Source organism: Aptenodytes patagonicus, chromosome 6 (genome assembly GCF_965638725.1).
Source record: "Aptenodytes patagonicus chromosome 6, bAptPat1.pri.cur, whole genome shotgun sequence".
NCBI classification, from domain to species: domain Eukaryota; kingdom Metazoa; phylum Chordata; class Aves; order Sphenisciformes; family Spheniscidae; genus Aptenodytes; species Aptenodytes patagonicus.
In genome coordinates, this window is record NC_134954.1 from 53,015,894 (window position 1) to 53,042,187 (window position 26,294).

Sequence of the window (26,294 nt, forward strand, 5' to 3'; positions counted from 1 at the left end):
AAAGATGGCTGTCAGGGGCTGAGAAACAGCCCACTATATGACCCCACCGAAGTTATGAAACGTTCACCATCATCGCTTTGTCCACACTCCTGCCTTGACCTTGCAGCCTGAGCAGCTGTTTCCTGGAGCAGCAACAGAGTCTCAAGCTGCAAAATGCACCTCTTCAGCGTGTGCCCACGGTTTCTCGAGCAGAGCTGTAGAGACGGCCCTGCGCTCACAACAAACATACATACCACTGAACACCACTACCCCCAGAGCAGCCTTCGGTGGAGCAGGAAAATACCTTATTCATCTTACAGTATGTCACAGACATATTAATCATTCTTAATTATATGCAAGGCTGGGGGATGTTCATGGTACTTCTGTCTTCTTGTCTGCTGTCAGTACTTGTTAAAGAACTCCATGTGTCAATGTTTTAAATAAAGCTAATATGCCTATTCTTAACTGTTCATTAACAGCTGAATACACGAACTCATGGAAACAAGGTTACATTGGCTGTCAGTCCTTGGTGTATCTTAAGTCCTTATCCCTCTTTACTCTCTTTTTTGGGGAAAAATAAGTCCCTTGCCAGAAGTGATTAAGGTACGATTTCATTAAATCTAGTTGAGGGAATTAAAAAACAGGGACAGACTGCAATAGTATGACTTCAAGGTCCTTGCTTCTATTTCAAGGAGTAAGTTTTTGACTTCTCAATGTTTATGACTTTTTAGCTGGGAGATTACAGCTTAAAATCTGCACCACTGAATCATCTCCAAATTTGAAGTCACGTTGTCTTAGAAGAATTGTTGATGGTTACGCTTAAACACTGCCTTACTTCCACTGCTCTCATACCTATCAAAAGGCTGGATCTATAAAGTTGGCAACAAGGGACCTTAAAATAGCTAACAGAAGCGCACGACTTCAGACTAAGCATCTTATTTTGTCTGCTACTAGAGACAACTGCACAACACCTACAAAAATTTGCTGCTTGCTGTTGGAAAGCATAGAAACACACCAGCTAACTTCAGATGTTACTCCAAAGGACACTGTGCCATACTATAAGAACAAAAACCAAAACTACCCAAGGATTCTAGTTCAAGGCATTTGATTACTATCACCAATTGCTCTAAATTTGGTATGTGACAAAACTTCTGTTTTCTACTGTTCTTGGGATAGACAAGAAAAATAATAATGAGGAGGACTTTAGCTATGGAAGCGCGTAAGGAAGTTACGGGAAAGACTGTTAGACCTGTGGGGCTTTATGAAGCTCAATACTCTCAGACTTTCTCTGTACGCAGCAAAGAAAAGAGGGAACAATCCTTCTTCTCATGCCAAGGTTTAATTCTGAGGTATGTGACACTGGATTTACAAAGGTAAAGCAAAAATGCATTCTGAGAAACAGTGAGGCCCCTACTTAACAAGGCAGAGGGATTTCACACTCCAAGCAGCTGAGAAAAGAAACCGCTCACAGTGTGGAAAAAAAAAGTATTTGGGATCTGTCTTTGACACAGGCTTTTGACACAACAGGTGATGAGGAAATGTGCAGCAGTGGGGCAGAGGAAAGACAAATACTTAAGTGATAAAGATGAGACAGGACAACAGGTATTAGATAGTGTCTCAACGAATTAGTTCAAGTGGAAACCTTATGATCAGCAGCTAGATGCAACTACTATTCCAAACAGTGATCAGGCACACTATATTGCCAAAAGGGATTATGTAGCTGTTGAGACAGACTTTAGCTCCAGCCTGCTCATGATATGGCTAGTGTTTGCATATGCTTGTAGCAAACACGTATAAATGAAATCCCAGTAGTATAGAAGGACTGGAGTAGTACAGAAGTTTTCCACATCAACTGTACCTGATACCAGGAGCGAAGGCTATCACCTGGAGTACAGTGCACACACCAGTTTATACAAGTGTACAATCTACAGTTAATCCACAATTTTCATCCTGAACATCAATTCAAAAAGCCAAGTATGAATCATATGCAGGCAGATTTCATGACTCATTGCTGCAGCGGATCTAACCGCTAGCGCTGATCCTGCCTGCCATTAAGAACTCTGGCATTCCCTCTTGGATCCATTTCTCTGGAGGGGAGCCCTTTCATGGATCTGTGCTAGAGAGAGCTGAGCTAAAAGCAGTTAAATGAGAATTTAAGCATTAAACAAATAAATGTGCTATTTTGTCACACAAAGGATAAAATTCCAGGAATTTATTGCTGTATGTATGCTTAATCCATTAATTTGTCTTACAGTAGTCATGAAGTGCCAAATTGTGTGCTACATTTAACATTTCCTGTATTCCCTTCCAAATGCCATTTTACAGTGGGCGTATAAAACAATGCAGCAGCAGCAGTCACAAAACATGGCTTGGGCATCTCTCAAGAGCTTAAAAATAAAGATTTGTGTACAAGCTGAATAACGAGGTGTCACTTAACAGGTCACTCAGCAACTTTAATAGAAATATCTTTAGGTGGAAGTTTTGCAGTGTTAAAATTTACAACTCAGACTAAACATTCTTATCCCCACTGTAGTAACAAGACACTTGCAAAGAACAAGAACTATGGTATGTAAATGTCACACGCAAGAACCGCTTCATTTCTATCAGAAGCAAAAATTGCTAATTATAAGCAAGGACAGGCCTAGCAGGCTAAGGCTGTCAAGCCTATATTAAAAACATATACCTCCAAGTTTGGCAGTGGAATTCTATTTACCACCTTGACTTATTTTTTTGGTTACATACAAGTACTCTTTCTCCCCTCCCACCACACACACACTTTATAAACCCCCTTTTATTTTTATTATACCTCCATATTATTTACAGGACTCCTAAAGATTAAGTACAAACTAGTATGAAATTAATGACAGCTTGCTCTTCAAATATGTATCCCATGGCTAAATAAATACCAAGCCAATCCAACAGAGTGATCTGGAGTTACGATTCAGAAGCTTGCGTATCTGTGACTCCAGATGTTTTCTCATTAACTGTAGAGGATTCACTTGATCTGTCAACAATAGTTGCCTTAGAAGTTGGGGTAGCGCTATCTAAGGTGAGCGTAGAGGTCTGTTCTACATTTACAGCAGTGCCAGGGTCGACGGCAAAGCTTCCGGCTTGAGTAATGGAGGGAAGCAAATCTGTAGGCACTGTAGATGCCTCTGTGACCAAAGGAAGCAGAGGAACACATTTGGGTGGCATTGATAGAGGCGTTATTCCCATTAGATTCAGAGGTGGCAAGGAGGGAAGGGATGGCAAACCTATGGAGAAATAAAAAAAGAAGAAAAAAAAAGGCAGTGAGCAGCTGCATACCACAGACAGATCTGGAGAGACTCTGTTTGCTTAAAATTTTTACCTTCTCTAATCTCCTATTTACTCTTGGAAAGGAGGAAGCTTTTTGAACTTAGTGTGAGCATGATATATGCGCAGCACTGACTCAGCAGGCTAGTTTCAAGCCCAATACTTTTCAGATTTCAGAATTAAAGAATCAGCATAAGCTCAAGTTTGCTTCTACCTCCCCAGAGGACTCTCACGAGGGTGGCTGATGAGGTGTGGCCGGGGCCAAGAGTAACAGCAGCAAATTTAAAAGCGGCGTAACTGCCACCAACCGTCACTCGCAGAGGCAATCAGCTCTGGTGCAGGCATGTCCCACAGCAGAGCGGCAGATCACAGTGTACAGGGGGGTTTCCTGAGCCGGGAAACCCCAGGGGAGCCAGCAGCTCTCACTAGGGTGGCTGACAAGGTGTGGGTGGGGCCATGAGTAATGGCAGCCACCCCCACTGCAAACAGGGCGTGGCACATCAGCTAGGGCATGGTGCATCAGTTTGCGTGGCAGGTCGCGAGGGAGGGCACCTCTTCAAAGGAGGGGCATTCCATGGGCCGAGTGGGGGACGTGGAGTACGCATAACACAGCAACTGGGCACCATTCTGTGACCATGGGATGGGTGCCTTGACCTTTGCCAACCTGTCCCTCAAGGCAGAATGGTGGGCACTCGCCTGAGAGCAAAGGCCGTGGCTCCAGCTGGGGGGTCTGCACCATCTACCCCCAGTAGTGGCCGATGCCTCCACCCAGATGGAGCTGCTGAAGGGAGAGGCTGCAGTGCAGACCTCAGGCTGCAGGAAGTGCCTAGAACTCTCTCCTGGGGCAGGGACAGGCAGCAGACCTGCCTGCAAAAGGTGTGCACGGGTGGAGGACCTCCGGCAGCAGGTGGCTGAACTGCAGGAGGCGGTGAGAAGGCTGCGTAACATCAGGGAGGCAGAGAAGGAGCTAGATAGCTGGTTCCAAGCAGAGTCTGCAGTGGACCCACAGCCAAAAACTCCCCCACCGGCACACACAGAAGGGAGGGGGGGCCAATAACACAGAAGAATGGACGGTTGCAAAGGCAAGGACCAGCAGGAGGAAGAGACTTCCCCCGAAGCCTGAGGTACCCCTGCAGAACCGCTTCACCGCTCTGCAGACTGAAGAGGAAAGTCCTGTCACACCAGGAGAAGCGCTGGAGCTGAGTAACACAGCCGGATCTGCCCCCCCTATAACAACCAGCGCAACTAAGAAAAGGCGATGGGTGACAGTAGTAGGCGACTCTCTTCTGAGAGGTACAGAGGCACCCCTTTGCTGACCGGACGCACTCTCTAGAGAGGTGTGCTGCTTACGAGGGGCTCGTATCAGGAATGTCACCAAGAGACTACCAAGCCTCGTACAGTCCACTGTTATCCACTGCTGCTCTTTCACATGGGCCCCAGTGACGCAGCCAGGAACTGTCTGAGGACTATCAAGAAGGATTACAGAGCCCTGGGAGTGGCAGTAAGGGACTCTGGAGCGCAGGTATTTTTTTCATCAATCCTCCTGGTCAAAAGGAAGGGGTTTGAAAGGGCCAGTCGAATCTGGCGAGTCAACAAATGGTTATGGGACTGGTGCCACAGCCAGGGGTTCGGCTCCTTGGACCACAGGACTCGCTTTGAGAAACCTGGTCTGCTGGGGGCTGACGGGGTCCATCTGTCAGAGAAGGGGAAGAGCATCTTCAGTCATAGGCTAGCCAAGCTGGTGAAGAGGGCTTTAAACTAGAGATGCCAGGGGAGGGGAACCTCAATCCATCCCACTCCTACCAGTTTGATGCCAGCGCCAGCAATAGATGCCCAGAGCTTGGAGAAGGAACACAGGTCAGCAGGAAAGCACCTGAAGAGCAGCACAAAGGAACTCCAGCCAGTAAGACAGCTTCATCGGGGGCGCAACTTAAATGCCTCTATGCAAACGCACGTAGCATGGGGAATAAACAAGAGGAGTTAGAGACGTGTGCATGCCTGCAGGGCTATGACCTTATTGGCATCACGGAGACGTGGTGGGATGGCTCCTATGACTGGAGTGTTGGGATGGAGGGATACAGGCTCTTTAGGAAGGACAGGCAGGGGAGACGAGGGGGGGTGTCGCCCTCTATGTCAGTGACCAGCTGGAGTGCATGGAGCTCTGCCTGGGGATGGATAAGGAGCCAACCAAGAGGTTATGGGTCAGAATTAAAAGGAAGGCAGGGACAGGTGACATTATGGTGGGGGTCTGCTACAGGCCACCTGGCCAGGAAGACCGAACGGATGAGGCCCTCTATAGACAGATAGGAGCAGCCTCACATTCACAAGCCCTGGTCATCATGGGGACTTCAGCCACCCCAACATCTGTTGGAGGGACAACACAGCAGGGCATAAGCAATCCGGGAGGTTCCTGGAATGCGTCAATGATAACTTCCTTCTCCAAGTCATAGAGGAGCCAACGAGGAGAGGTGGTATGCTGGACCTTGTTCTCACCAACAAGGAGGCGCTGGTGGGGAACGTGAAGCTCAAGGGCAGCCTTGGCTGCAGCGACCACGAAATGGTGGAGTTCAAGATCCTTAGGGCACTGAGGAGGGCGCACAGCAAGCTCACTACACCCTGGACTTCAGGAGAGCAGGCTTTGGCCTCTTCAGGGATCTGCTTGGCAGAGTACCATGGGATAAAGACCTGGAGGGAAGAGGGCCCCAAGAAAGCTGGGTAATATTCAAGGATCACCTCCTCCAAGCTCAGGAGCGATGCATCCTAACAAAGAGGAGGTCAGGCAAAAACACCAGGAGGCCTGCATGGGGGAACAAGGAGCTCCTGGACAAACTCAAACACAAAAAGGAAGCCTACAGAGGGTGGCAGCAAGGACAGGTAGCCTGGGAGGAATACAGAGAGATTGTCCGAGCAGCCAGGGATCAGGTTAGGAAAGCTAAAGCCCTGATAGAATTAAATCTGGCCAGGGAGAGCAAGGGCAACAAGAAAAGCTTCTATAGGTAAGCTGGGGATAAAAGGAAGACTAGGAAAAATGTGGGCCCTCTCCGGAACAAAACGGGAGACCTGGCTACCCGGGATATGGAGAAGGCAGAGGTACTCAATGACCTTTTTGCCTCAGTCTTCACCAGCAAGTGCTCGAGCCACACCGCCCAAGCTGCAGAAGGCAAAGCTGGGGACTGGGAGAATGAAGAGCCACCCACTGTAGGAGAAGATCAGCTGCGAGACCATCTAAGGAACCTGAAGGTGCACAAGGCCATGGGACCTGATGAGATCCATCCACGGGTCCTAAGGGAACTGGCAGATGAAGTTGCTAAACCACTATCCATCGTATTTGAGAAGTCGTGGCAGTCAGGTGAAGTTCCCACTGACTGGAACAGGGGAAACATAACCCCCATTTTTAAAAAGGGAAAAAAGGAAGACCCAGGGAGCTACAGGCCAGTCAGTCTCATGTCTGTGCCTGGGAAGATCATGGGAGAGATCCTCCTGGAAGCTATGCTAAGACACATGGAGGACAGGGAAGTCATTCGAGACAGCCAGCATGGCTTCACCAAGGGCAAGTCCTGCCTGACCAACATAGTGGCCTTCTATGATGGAGTGACCACATGAGCGCACACGGGAAGGGCTACAGATGCCGTCTGTCTGGACCTCTGTAAGGCCTTTGACACAGTCCCCCACAACATCCTTCTCTCTAAACTGGAGAGGTATGGATTTGATGGGTGGCCTGTCCAGTGGGTAAGGAATTGGTTAGATGGTCGCATCCAGAGGGTAGCGGTCAACGGCTCAATGTCCAGATGGAGATTGGTGACGAGTGGCATCCCACAGGGGTCCGTATTGGGACCGGTACTGTTTAATGTCTTCATCAATGACATAGACAGTGGGATCGAGTGCACCCTCAGCAAGTTTGCAGATGACACCAAACTGAGTGGTGCGGTCGACATGCCAGAGGGACAGGATGCCATCCAGAGGGACCTGGACAAGCTCGAGAAGTGGGCCCGTATGAACCTCATGAGATTCAACAAGGCCAAGTGCAGGGTCCTGCACCTGGGTCAGGGCAAACCCCGGTATCAATACAGGCTGGGGGATGAAGGGATTGAGAGCAGCCCTGCTGAGAAGGACTTGGGGGTACTGGTGGATGAAAAGCTGGACATGAGCCAGCAACATGCACTCGCAGCCCAGAAGGCCAATCGAATCCTAGGCTGCATCAAAAGAAGCGTGGCCAGCAGGTCGAGGGAGGTGATTCTGCCCCTCTACTCTGCTCTGGTGAGACCCCACCTGGAGTACTGCGTCCAGCTCTGGAGCCCTCAGCATAAGAAAGACATGGACCTGTTGGAGCGGGTCCAGGAGGGCCACGAAAATGATCAGGGGGTGGAACACCTCTCCTATGAAGAAAGGCTGAGAGAGTTGAGGTTGTTCAGCCTGGAGAGGAGAAGTCTTCGGGGAGACCTTACTGCAGCCTTTCAATACTTAAAGGGGGCTTATAAGAAAGATGGGGACAAACTTTTTAGCAGGGTCTGTTGCAATAGGACAAGGAGTAATGGTTTTAAACTAAAAGAGGGTAGATTCAGACTAGATATAAGGAAGAAATTTTTTACACTGAGGGTGGTGAAACGCTGGCACAGGTTGCCCAGAGGGGTGGTGGATGCCCCATCTCTGGAAACATTCAAGGTCAGGTTGGACAGGGCTCTGAGCAACCTGATCTAGTTGAAGATGTCCCTGCCCACGGCAGGGGGGTTGGACTAGATGACCTTTAGAGGTCCCTTCCAACCCAAACTATTCTATGATTCTATGACTAGGTATTTAATGCATTAATACTGACGATTAGATTTTTCTGGCTTTCACTGAAACTGCCAGAAACAAGAAGTTAACTAGAACCTTATTCCGTGTAAGCTTCCAATTTCTTTTTGCTTGCTCCATGTGCACCTTCAGCAGTTTTGTTTTATTCAAAACCATAAATCTAGTATTAGTTCATACTTCTGGCATTCAATCAGGGTGCTTCGATCTCCTCATCTAGCATACAAGGAAACACCTCATATTTTCTTCTACCCATAAAACTATATACTTTCATTCTTGGCACAATCTCTTTTGCAATCATACATCAGGTAATACAAGATGAAACAACTAAATACAGACACAGGTTTAGAATTAGTTTATCTAAAGACATATTCCTTGTCTACCTAAGCTGGGCACTACTGTCAACTCCCATCTCAGGCAAACTTTTTTATCCTCTTCAGGACTCTGCCAGATGGCTCTAAATGAGTGCCAAGGATCATCAAGGAGAGACGCGCTATTACAGTGTTTCAGTTTGCAGAAGCACATACCAGGCTGTATGATTTCTGGAACGATGTGTGGTGCAGGTAAATTAAGTTTGGACAGATCAGTCAGGTTGGGAAGCCCTGCTGGTAATGGCATCAGACCTAAGAGAAGAGTGGAAAAGTTATAGCTGAAAACTTAAAATTGTTTTTTTTCTAACTGTTTCTGAGATCATATTGATCATTTAAAGTTATTTTATATTGCTTTACATCTTGATTATCATTTTTACATATAAGAATGCAAATTCACCTGAGTTTCAGCTTTTAAGCTGCACAGTGAAAACAGATACCTATTGCAGGAAGTCTGGGCTAGCAAATACATAATCCCAACCTTTCAGATTTTTCTGAGGAAAGCAGAATCTTATTTCAAGGAATTAGTAGGTTTGCATTCCAAGTTCAGCTTTTAACAAAGGTAGTTATTTCACCACAGCACTGTACCAGAAGCCCTCCATTCCTAATTTGAATGGCAGAAGATAATAATAGGATGAAATACATAGTATTTCTGATCTCTAATATTGATTACTTTATTATTACTCTTTTCCACTTAGTTCATAACTAGAGTTAAACACAAAAATGCATAGAAAAGGCAAGACAAAGTAACTTTCCAAGTCAGGAAGGACTGAAAATAGAAGAGAAACATACGATGAACATAACACAGACCCTTCCACCATTGTGTTTGCTATGGAACATCTTTCCGCTCCTGAATTCCCCGTTTTAGAAGGGCTGCATTTCTGGGACAAGGGCTCTATTCCTACTTTGTGTTTAGCTCAGAAAAGGCTAATTCTGAAATACACTGTTGATACTACAGTAATAAGATGGAGAGGAGAAAAGTCTTAAAGCAAGGCCACTGTACACAGATTTTGATGAAAAACCAGTCATCTTTACCTACCTGTGAATTCATTAGCCACAAAGGCTGACATAATCTGACTCAAAGAGCTTTCAGCTCAGCTACAAGCAACTTTGGTTTGAACTTCTTTTTAAAATCTGAAAAAAGCTGAACTTCAAACAAATTCACTCAAGTTTTAAACCTCCTGTATATTTAATACTTACAATTTCACTAGTATGGCCATGCAAATTGCAAGAAATATTCCAATAGCTTTCAAAAAAAGCAATTATACTATTCAGAGAACAAGGTGAAAGGATAATTCGTATTTCCAGATTTTGGGGAAGGCGTGGATAGGGGGGGCTGGGGAAGAAGAGGACATTAACAGAAGCTGAACTTCTTAGTAGTTTGTTATTTTCTCTAAGCAGTACAAGATTAAAGTTCTCTGCCCTTGTTTGCATGCACTTAGCTCTACTACACATTTTTTCTATGTTAGACAGCATACCTTCAAGCATTACTTAAAGCTTCTGGACACATCTTTATCTACTTGTCTCATAGCATACAAAACAAAATACAACTCCTTCACAGTGTTTTGGAATGCACGATTGAGTCCTGTACCACTGCACCAATTACACGGCAAAATCCTATACAATCCTCATCTTACCCACTGTGAATAATTCTGGAATACTAGTGCTTGAAATGTTCATTGTTATCAGGAAATAATGCACACCACTTTGTAGACAGACTCTTACTTTTGTTATACCAGTTTAAATTACTAAATAATTCAGAAACAGTAACTGCAACATACAGTTCTATATTATTAGCCCTCTATTTATACTAGGAAGAATGATCAAGCTGAGTATTAAAATGCAGTTTCCTAAAATGGAGGTTTTATGGGTGTAAAGCATGGAAAAATAGGCAAGATGTGCCTTCTCAGATCTTTCTTTTGCCATAATGTCTGAGTGCAAAGGACAAACTGGAAACTCTGAAGCTATTTGCAAAAGTATTTTGCAACATACAATTTATGAGCTATGGAAAGTAACAACATATCAACTCAAGAAATGCTGCAAATAGCAAACCTAATACCTTCCTGAGAAATTCTTAATGCTGCATCTGTTGTGCAGGGGGCCCTAAAAGGTAAATGATTGTAAACTTTGTTGCCAACTGAGTCCTCTGTGTTACAGACAGGCTGTGCACATACTCTTAAAAAAAAAAAATTCTTAACATTGCAGAGGTTGTATAGAGATCTTTACCATGAAATGTGTAAGTTGTATGAAGTTATACCCTCCTGCCCCCCAAAAAGCAGTGGAAAAGACAGCTCTCTTCCCTTGCTCCCTTAAGATTTTTGTTTCAGAAATGTTTTAAGAAATTTTACCTACTCACCTGGTAATGTAGTTGCTGGGTTAACTGGTGGCACAGAGGTAAGGGACTGACTGACTTGTGGTGGTAATAATGGAACTGTTGGAATACCTGGTGGAGTATACAGGAAAACAACATTAATTTTAAGCATACAACACTTCAGTTCCCTTCCTCAAGGAGTACAAATAAATAATTGCTTACAGGAGAATTACTATTTGCCTTAACCATAAAATGTTGATGAAGAAAGATAGTATTCTAAATAACACGCATCGTATTTCTGACAGAAGTTGCTTGCAATTATTTTGTGAGCCAGTAGAGCACAATTACAGTACTCTAGCTTTTGTTGTTGAGAAAAGTTTGGGGAAGAGAAAATTTTATTCTCTCTTCTGCCTTCTATTAAATTGACAGAAATATCTGTGAATGCAAGAAAGTCAGAAAACCCATGTGTTTCAGAAGTCAGTTACTTCCATACTAACCTGTACTGAGAACGTTACTGACAGTAGTTGAGGGTGAACTAATAGAAAGTCCTGAAAGACTCTGTTCAAGGCCTGCTGACCCAGGGGGTAACGTGGCTGAGGGATTAACTGATGACAGCTGAACCTTATTGAAAGGAAAAAAAGAAAGTTACATCATTAGGGTTTGTTTCCACACGAACTAATAGAAGCAGAAAAGCAATGTAACATCATAATCCATTTTTACCAAGCCAAAAAAGTGACTACAACTTACCTCTGTGAAGCCATCTTTGAGGGGACTGAGAGATGCGCTAGGCAACTGTCCTGGGAGAGAAATTTTCTTTCCCTCTTCAAATGGGCGTGTAGGTATCCTATGCAAATATCCATAACCAATGCCACATCCTAGGCTTTTAAAATATGAACACTTAAAAGTCAGTGAAGTGACTTTACAACTACAGACTCCAGAGCAAGCAACACATGAATGACTCAAGACGCCAACAAGTTTCAAGATAGGTTCTGTACAACTTTCCCCTCCCCCCAAAATGTTGCCTCATTTTCTATGGAGAAATAATCAATACAAGACAACTGAAAGCAAATTCTGTAGCTTTTAGCAATAAACATTTAGCACAAAATAAATTTCATTGTTATTTAAACCAAGCAGCTATATCAGGTATATAGGTTGGAATTCAACTCACAGTTATTTGCAGTCCTCTGTTCTGGCTACTGCGCAATACTTTAAGAATATACTACAGCCTAATGACTATTTGAAGCCTAATGCAGAAACCAACTGTTGCACTTTGTGCATTTTTGCACCAGCTAATTTACTGTGTAAATACACACCCCCCCATTAGTAACTACATCTGAATTCCAAGTAAATATATAATTTATTATAGCAGAAATGCCTTGGATGTAACACCACTTTTCCTGTCTTTGTAGAAAACTTAAGCAAGCAGCTTTTAGGCTAGTGCTGTAAGAAAGTCATCCTGTCCCCCTGTAACATATTGTCTCCTTACCTGCCTTCTCCACCCCAGGCAGAATTTGGAGTAATCACCACTTCCCGACAATTATCTGTGTCTGTGTTGTACACATAAAGTTTTAATGGCTTCGCTTCATGTGTTTCAATAAGGGAAAAGAGATCTTCAGACTGCAAGAGGATAAAAATCAATATAAGGGCTTTCTTGTCCTTATATTATCGTCTGACATTAGAATGATCATCTTCCTAGTCCTAACTTTCTGTAACAGAACCTGGTAACTGCTACATGTTGCAGTTGTTGCAGTGCTGCTGTTTTATCACAAGGCCAACTTTAAAATGTGCTTTGCTAGTGCAACTCAGAAGACATGTGGCACAACCCAGACTTCAAATCTGCTATTTGAAATACTAATATTAGAGTACAAAAAAGTTTCTGTATGACTTCATGAAGATATTTAAGAGCAGTTTTTATTTCCAGAACTGCATTTAAGCACAAAGAAGAGGCACCATGCCAGAGCTCCTTCCTCTTCGCATTAACTTACTTCCATTAGCACTGAACAGAGACAGAACTGGGGATGTTTCAAACTGCCCTGGTACAACTTTTTTTTAGCTAAAAAAAAAATAAAAATCTTATTTTTTATATACTTACCTCATTCATGACGGTATCTGCTCCAATGATATAGTCACTATGAGGTCTAAGTCCAGCTAATGCAGCAGGAGAATTTGGTTCTACTTCCTAGTTTTAAGATAGAAAGTTACAAAACACTACATAACTGTCAGGGTGTAGCAGAACAGTTAGATGTGCACTTCACCCAAGTTTTGAGTCAGACAAACTGGTCAAGTTTTCAACACAATTAGTAGAACAGTCACTGAACTAGTGAAACAGTGGCTAGATGACAGTCTCTTCTGATACCATTGCAAGGAGCTTTGAGTATTGTACAATACCACTGATTTTAAATACAAGATTTGATAATAAACTCACACACGTACATTCTAGTTCAAAAGTCTTTCCAAACCCAATATCAATGAAGAGAAAACAGACCAATTTGATATCATGGCTTGTGTACCCCCTGGCAAGTTACTTTTCAGTAAAAAGATAAAAAGTTTAACAGTAAGCAACAGTAAAAAAAATACTTGGAAGTCCATACGTACCAAAACATGCCATACATTTTCATTGGCCCCATCAAAGCTGCAGAAACGAATGCTCACGCCCAGCAGGCCCTGTCCACCCCACATGTTGCTGGGGGTCACTGACGTTTCTCTCAGTTCCAGTGTTTTGCTACTGTATACTAACATTTTTACAGGTTTTTCAACATTTGCTTTCAACAGGTCCTTGAGAGTGTCATTGTCTTTATTCTGCGAATATGCAAACAAGAGCTTGGTTTAGTGTTTAACGCAGCAAGCATCCAGTTCTATAGCACCACTTTTGTATTTCAAAGGTCCTATAAACACTGTGCATTATCAGAATACGTATCTACAGCTATTTTATAACAAGTTTCCAGCCCCTTCACAATTCTAGAATACAACTCTGGCGAAAACCTGGGATTTCACAGTAACAGGTCATGCTTTCCAAACATGAAAGCACAATGCGCCTTGCAGCTTTTCGGAGGCTTTCTTGAATCCAGCCGTACTGGTGGAAGAGCTTACCCCCAGCTGTTCTTTTCCACTGCTATGATGGTTTGTCATCTCACGACAGCTCTGCTTGAAAACTTTCTCCCATGATTCCTGCCCAGCTAACAGCTTTGACAACAGCTCTTTCAATCAACCTGTTTTGTCTGAATGAGTTTGCAAGTTCTCACACAAGCAGTTTTACAGACAGAATTATGGGGCACTAACACAAGCAGCTAGCGGTGGATCAGTACGTAGTACTATCTTCCGCTGGCACAGATGTCTGCAGAGAGCATGTCTGTCTGTCTGCATCCTTATTCTCCAGAATAAGGATGCAGAATTATAACTACAGCGTGAAGGAAACTAATTTCTGATGCAGTTTGGCCTTCTCATTTTAAACTAAGGAGAAATACTTTATATACATTTAAATAAAACAAATGCATTGGTTTACCTATAAAAATAAGATTCTCAACACATTGTTTATATTCAGAGTTATAAAATAGCAACACACTTACCAGTCTTGAACCGTTAATGGACACGATAAAATCAAAAAATGGCTCCAATCCAGCTCTATGCCCCGGTGAGTTTTCTTGTACCTAACAAAGTTAAACAAGAATTTAGCAAAAGTGTACCAATGATGATTCATAGATTAGAATTATATTTGTGCTTGTGCAAACTGTAGTTCTAGAAGCTACTGATGTTGGTATGTATGATTTTCAAATGTTCAAACATAATCTTTTGGACCAAAAAATCCCGCCCCCCAAAAAAAAGAAAAAAAAAAGGAGAGAGAGAAACATTTAAAAAGAATCAGTAATTTATAAATTATTGAGGAATGACATAACAGTAGCCACTCCCTGGGACAAGCACTGCATAACAGCTGCAGCAGATAAACTGTAGATATTTATTTCAAAAAAGGAGATTATGGTCAAAGGACAAGCTTAATGAATTCTGAAAAAGTTGGTTAAAAAGCAGTTTCCTTCCACAGAAGTACCAACGTTGGACCTTGCTTTTTATCTTACACTTACTAGAGGAAAAGGAGAGTCACATCTGTGTAAGCACAGGTTGTTACCTCATGATTAAACATCACCTGTTTACATTCTTGAGACATAGAGGGCATCTGTACAACCAGTGATTCATTAACATACCAACAAGCTGCAAGAAAAGGGACACGTGCAATTTTGCAGCCATGGCAGCTCAAATAATTCAACCACTCCACTAGGACAAGGCCTAAGTATTGGATACACATTGCTCCCAGAAGCTTAAAGTATGCTTCGAATTCCAAATGGAGTAACTGAGAGACATTTTGCCAGTGTTGTTTTTTCACTATTACATGCATTGCTGACAGACAAAAGTAACTCCAATATGGCTATCAGATTTTTCCTACAGCCTTTGTAGCAAAGAATATCTTTATTTGTAAGCTGATTCATTTTACCCACTGGCTTTTTCTTTTATGCACTACATTCATCTTCCAAAAAGATCTAAAAGGCATTACCCTTTACAGTGTGGTTTCTTATATTATGTGTTATTCCATCTGACAGAACTGGTACAAATCTGCTAGTTTCTTCAATACCGGTCTGATTCTGCAGGGATTGAGTTTTCTTAATATGACTCATCTAGAACAAAATATTCTAATACTGGGGGGGGGGGGGGGGGGGGGAAGCTTGATTACTACTAAAACTGTCCTCTTAGAGTCTATTTATCTCTGCCCAACGTATTCACAAAATCAGAGCTTGGGAAAAAAATCAGGTTACTTGTGGGTAGCTTTCTGTAACAGATGCCAGAAGCTTAGAACATTAGTGTCATATAATCTAAACATTCATTAAAGAAAAAAATAATCTGGAATCAGTAGTTCCAGAGTCACATCACACACACTGATTGCTGTCCAAGATTTGTAAAGCAGCAAAAAAGTATGAAACCAACATTATCCCAAAGTAATAAAAATCACTGAGGCAGCAATAACAACCCCAAACCCCACATTTATCATTTCTAACTAGAACTTGGGAGTGTGTCTACAGAATTGTCTCTTCAAGATGCCTGCATGCTCCTTGGAAATAATTTCCTACAACTGGGGGTACAGATATTCTCCCTGGGTGCCAAGTATTAACTGTATGGAACCACAGCTCTCAATCACCAAAGTAACTTGCAGTCCTGCTAACTAGATCCAACCTACTGCCTCTGTGTTACTTACTCAATCTGTTGGTTCAAGATGCCTCTCACCCAGAATAACTAGAGATCAGATAGCAAGCTGTGCACCAGGTAATAGGGTAAAAGTACAAGCTAAGCTCCATGTAGCAGACCCTCTGACACTAGCTGAATAGAAACTCACAGGCACATTGTGGATGTTGCTTTGACATTAGTGGACCATCCCTAGAGCTCATTTTTAACTTTAGGTATTAAAACTTTCAGTAATATAGAGCTACCTCAGAACAGCCTCCACAAACAGAAATTTTAGCTTAAGAGAAAAGCCACAGAGAGGCTAAAATACACTATATGAATTATTCTTCTCAAATGTAGAAAGCATTTACTTCATAAGTTGGGTACTCAAGGCCTTCCTGCCAAAGAAAGGTTAAACGAACAGTTTTATGAAAGCAGAATTAAAGAACTCTGATTTCCTATGGACGTGCTCCATAATTGCATTCTCAGGCTCGAAGTTTCTCTTGTAATTAAGTCATTCAAAACATCCTCTCCTCTGATGTGGTTTTTCTAGTAGCGAATGTAGAATGAGCTTGTGCTGTTTGTCGCTCTTCCCTCAGTTTAGGGAGGTGATGTGACAATACTTTAATAGCCTCTCTCTCTCATTCCACCACCTATTGCATGTGATGTATAAGAACTTACATTTTGTGTTTTTAATGAGCCTGACATAAAGGCTTTATACCAAAATGAAATCAGCAGATGGTTTCAGAAGTTATTGGGAAAACAAGAATTTTAAAGACAGAACATGTCTTTCTAAACTTCATCATTAGACATCAGCAAATCCAGCAAACCGATACATTTATTCAGATAACACATCAGATTGTTAGGACTGGATATATGTCATGGCCTTGAAATTATGAAAAGCCAGACTTCATTCAGCCAGTAGGACAGCTGCAAAAGCAGTCCTGACATGGTCCACTCATCATTCAGAGATTTTCCTCCATTTCCAAATGAACTTCTTAAAAAAACCAAACACTAAAACCCCTACACCCTGACACAATATACCTCCCCCACGACCTCCGATAATTACATCCCGAACACTGTGAACCAACAGTGACCAGTATGCAATAAGGTAATCTTTTAAAATGAGGAGTACCTACAATAAATGAGAATTGCATATGTTCAGCATCCATCAATGTCAAGCTCACTGACACCTGGGAGGTATAGATTTGGTATGCTAAGTAAATTATTTATAGCCTGCCCCAAACTGATGAAAGGACTGCGAGAGTTTCCAAGTTCCGAACGATTAGTTTGCAGAAAGTATCTTCAGATGTTGAACACCTTCCCACAAATCCATCACAATCCTGAACATCTCTGCACGGTTTGTTTTTAAGTGAGCATGTAAAAACTACCAGGAAGCTGTATCTAAAAGAAATCAAGCTCTTACAGTTGCATCAATCATACACGCACCTCAGAAGCATGTAGCTGCATCCCTTCTGTCATCACATTTCCTCATGCTGCCACACACAGGTTCAGTCACAAAAAGTTTCCTACTTCCCTAGCTTGTTTGGGCCCAATGTCACTGACAGAAAAGCATTTTTATGCCTGGCAGTCCCAGAAATGCAACACAGAAGTTCCGAGTTCATTCCACATCAAAAGTCTCCTCCTTAAAGAAGCGACATACTCAGCCCTGCACAACAATCACACTGATCCCATACAGTTTTTATGTCACACCACCTTATTTTCAGCCGGCTACCTGCACAGTTCATCACCATCACACAGTGCCAAATGCACAACACAGCTCTCTGCTCAAAGCTCTGTGGCCATGGTTCTCTTCCAGGAACTACAGCAACAAAGGGACCTTCGGAAAACACAAGGGCACAAAAACCTTCTTATTAACGATGGAAATAAAGATTCCACGTATACATACATAAACTCTAGGCCTCCTGAGCAATCTGGCTTTGTGCAGCTTTGCTGTACGCCCCAAGTAGGTATTCATTAACTTGCCTTTGTAATCAAATAAGGACTGAGAAATAATCAAGTAATGCCATTTACAACAGACGCCACTGCAGGCAAGATACCATCCATGGCAGCTTGGGAAGCCTAATTTTCTCAAAGCCAGCTGTTATTTCAGACATATAAGTTACAGCCACCTGTGGGTAAATGCCATGACTTTCTAACAGTAGAGAAAAACAGTGGCACAGACTACCTGGAAAAGCTGTGGAACTGCCACCACCGGAGCTTTTTAAGAGCAAGCAAAGAAAACCTTTATCAAGAATGCCGAATGTCAGAAGGCAGAAAAGGGCTGTATGCCTCTTTCAGCTTCGTACAATCCTGCAGGACTTCAGCTTCTCACAGAGATGACAGCACTCAGGCAGCAGGGCTGCTGAGCACATAGATTACACACTAATTATTTCACTTTTAATTCACCGTTAAGAATTAAACAGGGAAAAGGTTTCAAGGTCAAGACACTAATTTTAATCTGCATTACTAAAAAGACTTCTTTTTTTGGTAAACACATAAAGTTTCTCTTTGCTGAACACCTTTCTCAACACTATCACTCTACACCTATACAGTATATATTGTATATTACACATTATAATAAAGCTGCTCAGCAACATAGTGTTAACAAATTTAAGCCCGGAGCGAGCAGTGCTACAGTAAACGGAATCAGGCATGGAAACCCTCATTTTCAGAGGCAGATGAAGGCTCTCACCACTTTTGAAAGTCAGATAATTTATACTAGTGTCCACTTAAACTTTCAGACGCTTAGCTTCAAGCACTAAATACACCAGTGTCAAGGAGCAGAAGCTCTGAAGCTTTTCCCCCCCCCACATAAGAAATGCTTTCTAGTATTTACTTTATTACCAACAAAATGCTGAAAGAAGTTTTTTTTTTTAGTTCTTCCACCCACTCTGTAATTGGTAATAAAATTTCATTACGTATCGTGTATAAGCAATTCCTGTTAGGTCTGACAATCTATTTTATTTCTGTCAGCTATTTTAACACATTACACATATACCTGTATTGAATTTCCTTATGAAACACCCAGTTTTCAAGAGAAAAAGCTTTATAAGCTTTTTGTAAGAAAAGGGATTCCCCATAGCATCAAATTTTATTTTAGCACAGAGAATTTAACTTAAGCTTTTAAAATGTGAGCCTCCCTTAAAAAAAAAAGTCATCTCTTTATGGCAACACATTTGTATCCCTCTACAACAAACCAAAGCACTCAAGTAAAAGTTAGAACCTAAAGTTTGGGCACTGCTGTTCAATATCTTTTAGGGAGAACAGCACATAACACAGTAGCATACAAATCTCTCACCAATAAAAATTCTTACATCATCTATTAGCTGAAGAAATTGTCAAGTCATTACAACAGCCTGGGCAAACTGTAGCAGTTTCACGTTGCTGAACAAGAAAGTCATTCAAAATTTTCCTTCATTCTGTTTTGAAGAGCAGAAACAAATGCACACTGAGCAATACATAGAGTCAGACAGTTGCTCTAATCAGCCACATAACTTATCTTAAAGTAAACTTATGGAGGAGAAAAACAAACAACGGAGAAAATTCCTAGAGGTAAATAGCATTGCACGCTACCAGCCTGGAAGGTACTAGTTGAAAGAAAGATTTATGAGCACATTACATGGATCAGTAAATGGAAGCCTAACAGCAAAAGCACATATGATAAAAAAAAAGGTATTCCAAAGAATTGTTTCAAACAAATGACTGATTATTAGGTCTACCTATGAAGAGACTAGGGCAACAAAACAGTTTGTAACTTTCCCTCCCTCTTAAAAAAAAAAAAAAGGCTACATTTCAATGTCTAGAAACCCCAACAGTGCAACCTACAGCAACTTTTCCTGTCAAGTATGCATGTGATGAAACAGCTTTCCTTCGACAGCGCTTCAGTCCTGGAGTGTTCCTATTTCCTGTTACAAATGTACTGATAATAAAGCTCACAATGAAAGCGATATTGCACTGAATATTAGCAGGAGCAGCCAAAAAGATTTAAGTAATCTGCAAAAATTACATCAGAAATTAATGATGGTATTGTTCACTTGCTGTATACATTTCTGCTCCTGTTTCAAGCGAGCAGAACAAGAGACTTGCTACCAGTTTTGTAGGGAGGCAGCGTGTACAGTCTAAAAGTCTCACTGTAAGAAACAGTCTCAGTTTGCTCATCCCTCCGGCAACTTGTACTTGGCTCCTGCGGTCATTCCGAACAACATTAACTCATTTGTTTCATGGCCTTTTAACATGTTTTTTTCATTTATCTGCCCTACCCAAACAAATTCTTCCAATAATTGAAAAGATTTTCTGACATTTCTCTAGTTTTCCAACAACTAGTGAAATCTTAAAAATGACCACTATATACTATTTACAGAAGTTTGGCATTATCAAAGAAATCTGACTTTATCGGAATTAGATCTGTAACACTGAAAGACTACTGCCATTTTCCTTTTACCTTTCTCATTTATCTGATTAAAATACTGAGCTCGGAAAGAAAGTCTACTTGAGAATAAATTAGAAGAAAACAGCAGCATTGTTTGACCCCAGGTTCTACCAAAGGTCAGTCCATGCAGACAGAGCATTTGAGCAGAGCTCCTCTAACAGTGTGAGCTGAACACATCTGTCTTTAATTTTCCAGTTGGTATTCTGTAGTAAGTTTGTTAAACTTGGAAAAACGGTAGAGGAAAATTCTAGTCACTGGTATGCCACATGCATTTCAATATAAACATTCCAAATTGTAACTGTGAAACTTCAGAATTTTTCTCTACTCTGAATCTACACTCCCAACTACATATAAGCACTGGCTGAATTCCTGGTAGACCGGGATCATGATGCAGTTTAAGATGCCTGTCCACAGGAAGAAAAAAAAAAATTGCTCATTGTTGTGGCATCTGAAGATATCAGCAAGAAGATAAGGCAGTGCAAAAATAGAGACATCAGCCTGTTTAAGACAACAGGCAGGTCCTTTCCTGCATTTAATGTAAATACGGCTGTCCTCTCAGAAACCAACTTCTTTAATGTGCACCTACCAATTACATTTACAAAGACTGGCAATCAAACACTGCCATTTCAAGTCATAGCAAAAACATTACAACCAAAAGGTGCCTAAATGAAAACAAAAGGTGCCAGATTCAAGTAAGATTACAAGAAAAAACAAGCAGATTATACTTCATAAAAGAGATGCATCTCAATTTCCTAACACGCTTTAATCAAACATGAACTGACGAATCTAACATAACTGATATTCTAACTGCAGAGTACTTACTGATTTTACAACCCTCAAAAGTAAAAAGCACATGATATTTAAGCTATAGTATGCTAAAAAGAAGTCTGCCACTTTTACCAAACTACAAAAGTGGTTTTTGTGGGGGAAAAGACAAAATGGGTTGTCATATTAGTAACATTAAAAGGAAGAAAAAGACCACTATGGCTTTAGCCTATATGTAAATTTTAACAGATTAATGTTTGGATTTGATTAGAACGTCAATATTTCGCTTCTCAAAAGCATTATGCAGCATTTTTTAACACTTGAAAGATCATCTCTGTTCTTTTTTCACCATGGTATTCTACATATAGTTGTAGCTCACTGCTAGCAAGCTAGACCAAGTAAGGAAGTACTAATTCACGTGAGTCGAGGTCTTGTGCTCTTTTCACGCGTCTAAAATGTGGGGCTAGCTCTAGATAGAAAGCTGATCTAAGAAGGTCCAATGCCAACAAAAAACTAGCACAGCACGGCGCCTACAGTAAAGGTACTCACGCTCTAGCTACAGTGGCAAAAGCGCTATGGTGTGGGCAAGGCTACTAGTAACCCTGGCAAAGCTACTGTATTGCCCAATGCATCAGATTCAAGGACACAACCCAGGCACCATTCTGCTCATTGAACGTGAAACATGCTGAAGGACGGACTTCCAAAAAGCTGCGCACAAGACCTTTAACGCAGCCTACCGAAATATTTTGTTGCACACAAAACCAAAATTTTGTGGCCGCAGTGTGAACAAAAACTCTGTAACTATGAAAAATAGCAACACTGCCGTCACTATGAATGCCGGAGAGCAGTTCTGGCAGGTGTGATGCCTGTCATTTAAATACCTTGATCTAACACCTCTGGAACTACTGTCGAGGGGTGAAGCAGCTACAGCTCAGATCACGATACAGTGATCAAGATAAAGCCCGACGCGTTACCCAAGCCAGGCACCTAAAGGGTTGCAGCTCTTAAACTTCAGTTTGAACGTGTGCAAGCTAGTGCGCTAACAGCGTTTTCTAGAGGAGAAACAGCCTTTGTCCTCGAAGGGTGCCCAAAAAGCAGCATCACCTCCCACCCACCGTCCCTCTCGGCCCGCTGACAAGCTGAAGCGCAGACGGCGCGACCTGACGGCACAGTCCGGGCCACCCAGATCCCTCCAGCCGGGGAGAGGCGGCTCGGAGCGCGTCCGAGCTGCCGCCGCGGGCCGGGACAGGGCGCAGGCCGCGGGCAGCGGCAGCGCGGAGCCGAGCCCTTCTGGCGGGGCGCCCGGAGAGCCTCGCGCGGAGAGCGGCGGGGCGGCTCGCCTCCCCGCTCCTCCGGGAAAGGGAGCCGGCAGCGCGGACCCCGCCGCGGATTTCACCGCTGCCACGAGCCGCGGCGGAGGCCCGGCCACGGGCGCCGGGAGTCCCGGCCGCCGCCGCCGCCCGAGCGCCTCCTCGCCGAGCGGGGAGCGCGGCGGGGCCGCCCGGCCCGGGGACACCCTCGGCCCGCCCGAGCGCAGACCCGCGGAGGGAGAGGCCGCCGGGCCCGAGGGCCGCCGCCGGCCTCACGGCCACCCTAACGGCGCGCCCGCCTCCCCGCCGCCCTTACCCGCAGGACGTGGTAGCCCTCGGTGCCCCCGCCGGGGATCTCGACGCTCTGCGAGGCGCCCATGGCTGGGGGCGGGCGGCGGCGGCGGCGCTGTTCCCCGCACAAAGCCCCACGCAGCAGGGACGTGGCACTCGCTCGCTCCCCGCCCCCTCCCGCCCGGCTCGGGAGGGGCGGGCGAAGGCCGCGCGCGGGGCATGCCGGGAGGCCGCGCCGCGGCCGCCGGCTCCCGCCGCAGCGCCCCCTGCCGGGCAGCCCCGCCGCCGGGAGGGGCGGAGGACCGTACGGCGGCCGCCCTGGGACAGGCCTCGCCTGCCCAGCTCCCGAGGGGGCGGAGGCCGTACGGTGGCCGCGGTGGACCACGTCCCTGCCGCTCGTCTCTGGCGCGGCGGCGCCCCCCGGCGGCCGAGGGCGGCGCTGCCAGGCGCGGGGCGGGGGCGCGTCTCTGCCCGCCCGGGAAACGGCGGCGGCGCCAGATAGGAATAATTAATTAATTAATGCATATTAGTATAACTATATTAATAAGGTCCGGTAAATGGGCGCACAGGACATAAAGAGGGCGAGCTGGGGCGGGTCGCGCCTTCTGCTGGCTTCTCTCATCCTGCAGCTCTCTGGAGTTCGAGGTAAAACTGAAACACCAGCGAGCTCTGAACGTTGTTCTCGTCCCTGGGACGGAGCCGATCGGGTGCTTCAAAGTGAGACAGAAGCATCGGGATTGCCGGGCGCGCGTGAAACCGCCTGGGAGCTGGAGCCGAAGTGAAAGGATTCACGCATTGGTACAGAACAGCTTGGGTGAGAAACGCTGCCCGAGAGCGGCATGTTGAGTTAACCTGTTCCACGGCATGCATCCCCTCGCAGACGTTAACGAGACAACGGGTTAGATTCTCATCACAGATGCACGGTGCGTCATGACACGCAGCTGACAGAGACCTGCTCTCCGGCTTCTTTGTGCGGGGAGAGCCGCCAGCAGGTGAGATGTACCACGTATCCGGCATGAAAACCCGGCCCTGAGCCAACTTGATGCCACAGTGTAGCTGGAGGAGGTGGAGGGTGGTTTTTCAGGGAGTCTTGTGAATCTAAGGTTTAGCCAATCTCTTCCTCTCTGAGTGTCCCTTGTGCACAGAAGGCCCCGGATGAAGCTTTTGCACAGCCTGCCCACGCAAACCGGTGCCTCCTGGTTCTGGTATTACAGATCTCCAGGGAGAGGTGACCTCTTTAAGGAGTGCTGCCGTCACTGGTCATTTTCAGTAATGCAGAAACAGCATTTGTTAGTGAACCGGAACACAGTCCTAAAGATCCTCAGTTGAGCACAGAGGAAATTCAGATTAGCATGATCAGAAACCCATACCTCACTTCTTTTGGACTCAACTTCCCTCTGTATTATCATAGTGTTTTATTGGTTAGTGTTAAAAGCCGCTCTGCCCTGTGCTTGGGATTTACCTCAGTGCTGCCTCCAGAGATGACCGACCCCCTTCCCATCCTTGGCTGCCTCGCTGTGCCCAGGTGTTTCCACCAGAGCAGACAGCCAGTGTTTCTCCAGGCACTCTTGTCAGGCATGGCCAGTTCTGGATTGTGTCTGCACACCAGTTCAGGCACGCTTACATCCCTGCACAGTGTCTCTCCTCATCATTACACAAAGAAATCAACCCTAGGACACCCAGAGGCAGCAATACAAAGTAAGAAGGCAAAGTGAATAACACATAAATAAACTATATCTTACAAGAATGTCTGTGCCTTTAATACACTATGAAAAATTTGTTACAGTGAGCTGATAAAGTAAAAGTCACACAAACAAGGTTAAAAACTATACCAGCTTAAGCAAATCTTACGCTTCCATGCACATGCCGTTTAGATTTGGGAGGAAAGTCCCAGCCATATTCATTTCTTTCTTGCTATTAGAGGTTCATGATAGACAGCAGTATAACACAGCATGATCCAGGGACAGCAGCTGTGGTTCACCACCCTTTATCCAAAGCTTCCTAAAGGATCCATAGCTGGTGGCACACTACCACCCACAGTCATTCTTTTGCTCTCTTCTGGGAGAGTAGCTCCTGTATGACACCTCTCCTTATGCTGTTAGGTAGGCACTGTCGATTCTGTGGATTGGTTGTAGGTTTTCTGTGGCCATGAGGCAGATGCTAGCCAGATGTTGTCCTCCTGGCTGACTGGCTCTGTGATGCCGGCCCCTCCTTTGTTGGAAATAAATCTGTGGGTGAAAACCTTCATTTGGTGAAGGCTTCTCTAGGGTATATTCAGCTTCATTGCCTTGCCTTTGGACTGAAAGACCCTTGAATTACTATTGCTGTGTTAAGAAAAAAACCCAACAATACAAGCAACACTGCAATAGGTTGCTTCTCTCCCCAGCCAAAGCCCCATAAATTCCAGAGCATTTTTAGACCACACAGTAAATTTCAGTGACAATTCCATTTCCCGAGAGATTATGAAGAGGTGAGTGGTTCTGGAGCTGATAAACATTTCATTAATGGCAGGCATTTCCTACTCAGAGTTTATGTTGGGTCAGATGTAATAATTGTTCACGTGCTTCATTGAAGACACTAAATCCTCACTTCAGCGTGTTGCATACCTCATCCTTAAAAAGTTACCTCTCAGCAGAAGTTACTATAACATGAGTAACATCACAGTGAAACACACTGTAAAATACCTCTTAGAGGCCCTCTCCCATGTCATTGAAGAGCATAAAGAAAATATCTGAACTTTGATTTCTTTGTGAAAATAAAAAGGTGACTGTTATCCCAAACTCGATACTTCTGTCCACCAACACCAGAACCAAAAAGAGTAACAGTGTTTTGCCATTGGAAAGTTACCATTTTGATGAATATGTGCTTGAAAATCCCTGATGTGAATACTAGTCTTTCACACGCTTCCATCTGGCCTCTGAACGTGTAAACAGCCTCAAAGCTGGGATTGGCCAAATTGCTTAGTGCTGATTTTATTAGCCTAACTTCTAACTATCCAGTTCCCAGTAAGTGGTAAAGCCAAAACCACCACGTACAAAGTAGAAGGTGAAGAAAGCCCGTGTCACTGGCAGCAACACTTCCGTGGCTGAATTCTGCTCCTGCGACCACTGAGAGGTACGCGAGGGGCTGAGGAGGAGGTAGAAGCACCCTGGCAATTTGCAGCAGCTATTGCATCCAGCTGTTTGTGAAAGGGAATACAAATTATATCTATTCTGACTGCGGTTGCAAGAGTAAAACATTGTCAAAGCAGGAATATTCTTCATGTTTCCTAAAGGTACTAGTGGGGAAACAAGGTGACAGAGACTTTGCAACTCCATGAGTCTGCTCAGACATTACACATTCTGAGAGCCAGTCAGTACCGTTGCAACAGTAGTCAGTTTGTCTTATTCTCACAGAACCAAAGAAATTCTATTTCCCTCTTCCTCAGGAGATCTGTAAAAGTTTCATGCCTGCATGTGGTGAACCCAGAAATGGGCAGCCATATTTTGTTGTTCTTAATCATTCAAGTCAACCCCTTCAGAGAAATATGAACCTGGCCCCCCTCTGGAGAC

General features: G+C 44.0%; 1 protein-coding gene across 1 annotated transcript; it reads right to left on the minus strand.

The window, feature by feature from the left end:
• Nucleotides 1–2,176: 2,176 nt before the first annotated feature.
• Nucleotides 2,177–22,903, minus strand: GORASP2 (golgi reassembly stacking protein 2). The gene is made up of 10 exons (XM_076342632.1): nt 22,769–22,903; nt 14,307–14,387; nt 13,336–13,539; nt 12,833–12,919; nt 12,227–12,357; nt 11,488–11,620; nt 11,238–11,361; nt 10,786–10,872; nt 8,589–8,684; nt 2,177–3,233 (listed from the first exon to the last, which is right to left on the minus strand). Exons 1-10 carry the CDS (start codon nt 22,829–22,831, stop codon nt 2,914–2,916), a joined length of 1,326 nt encoding a protein of 441 aa, XP_076198747.1. The 5' UTR covers nt 22,832–22,903; the 3' UTR covers nt 2,177–2,913.
• Between the last annotated feature and the right edge of the window lie 3,391 nt (nt 22,904–26,294).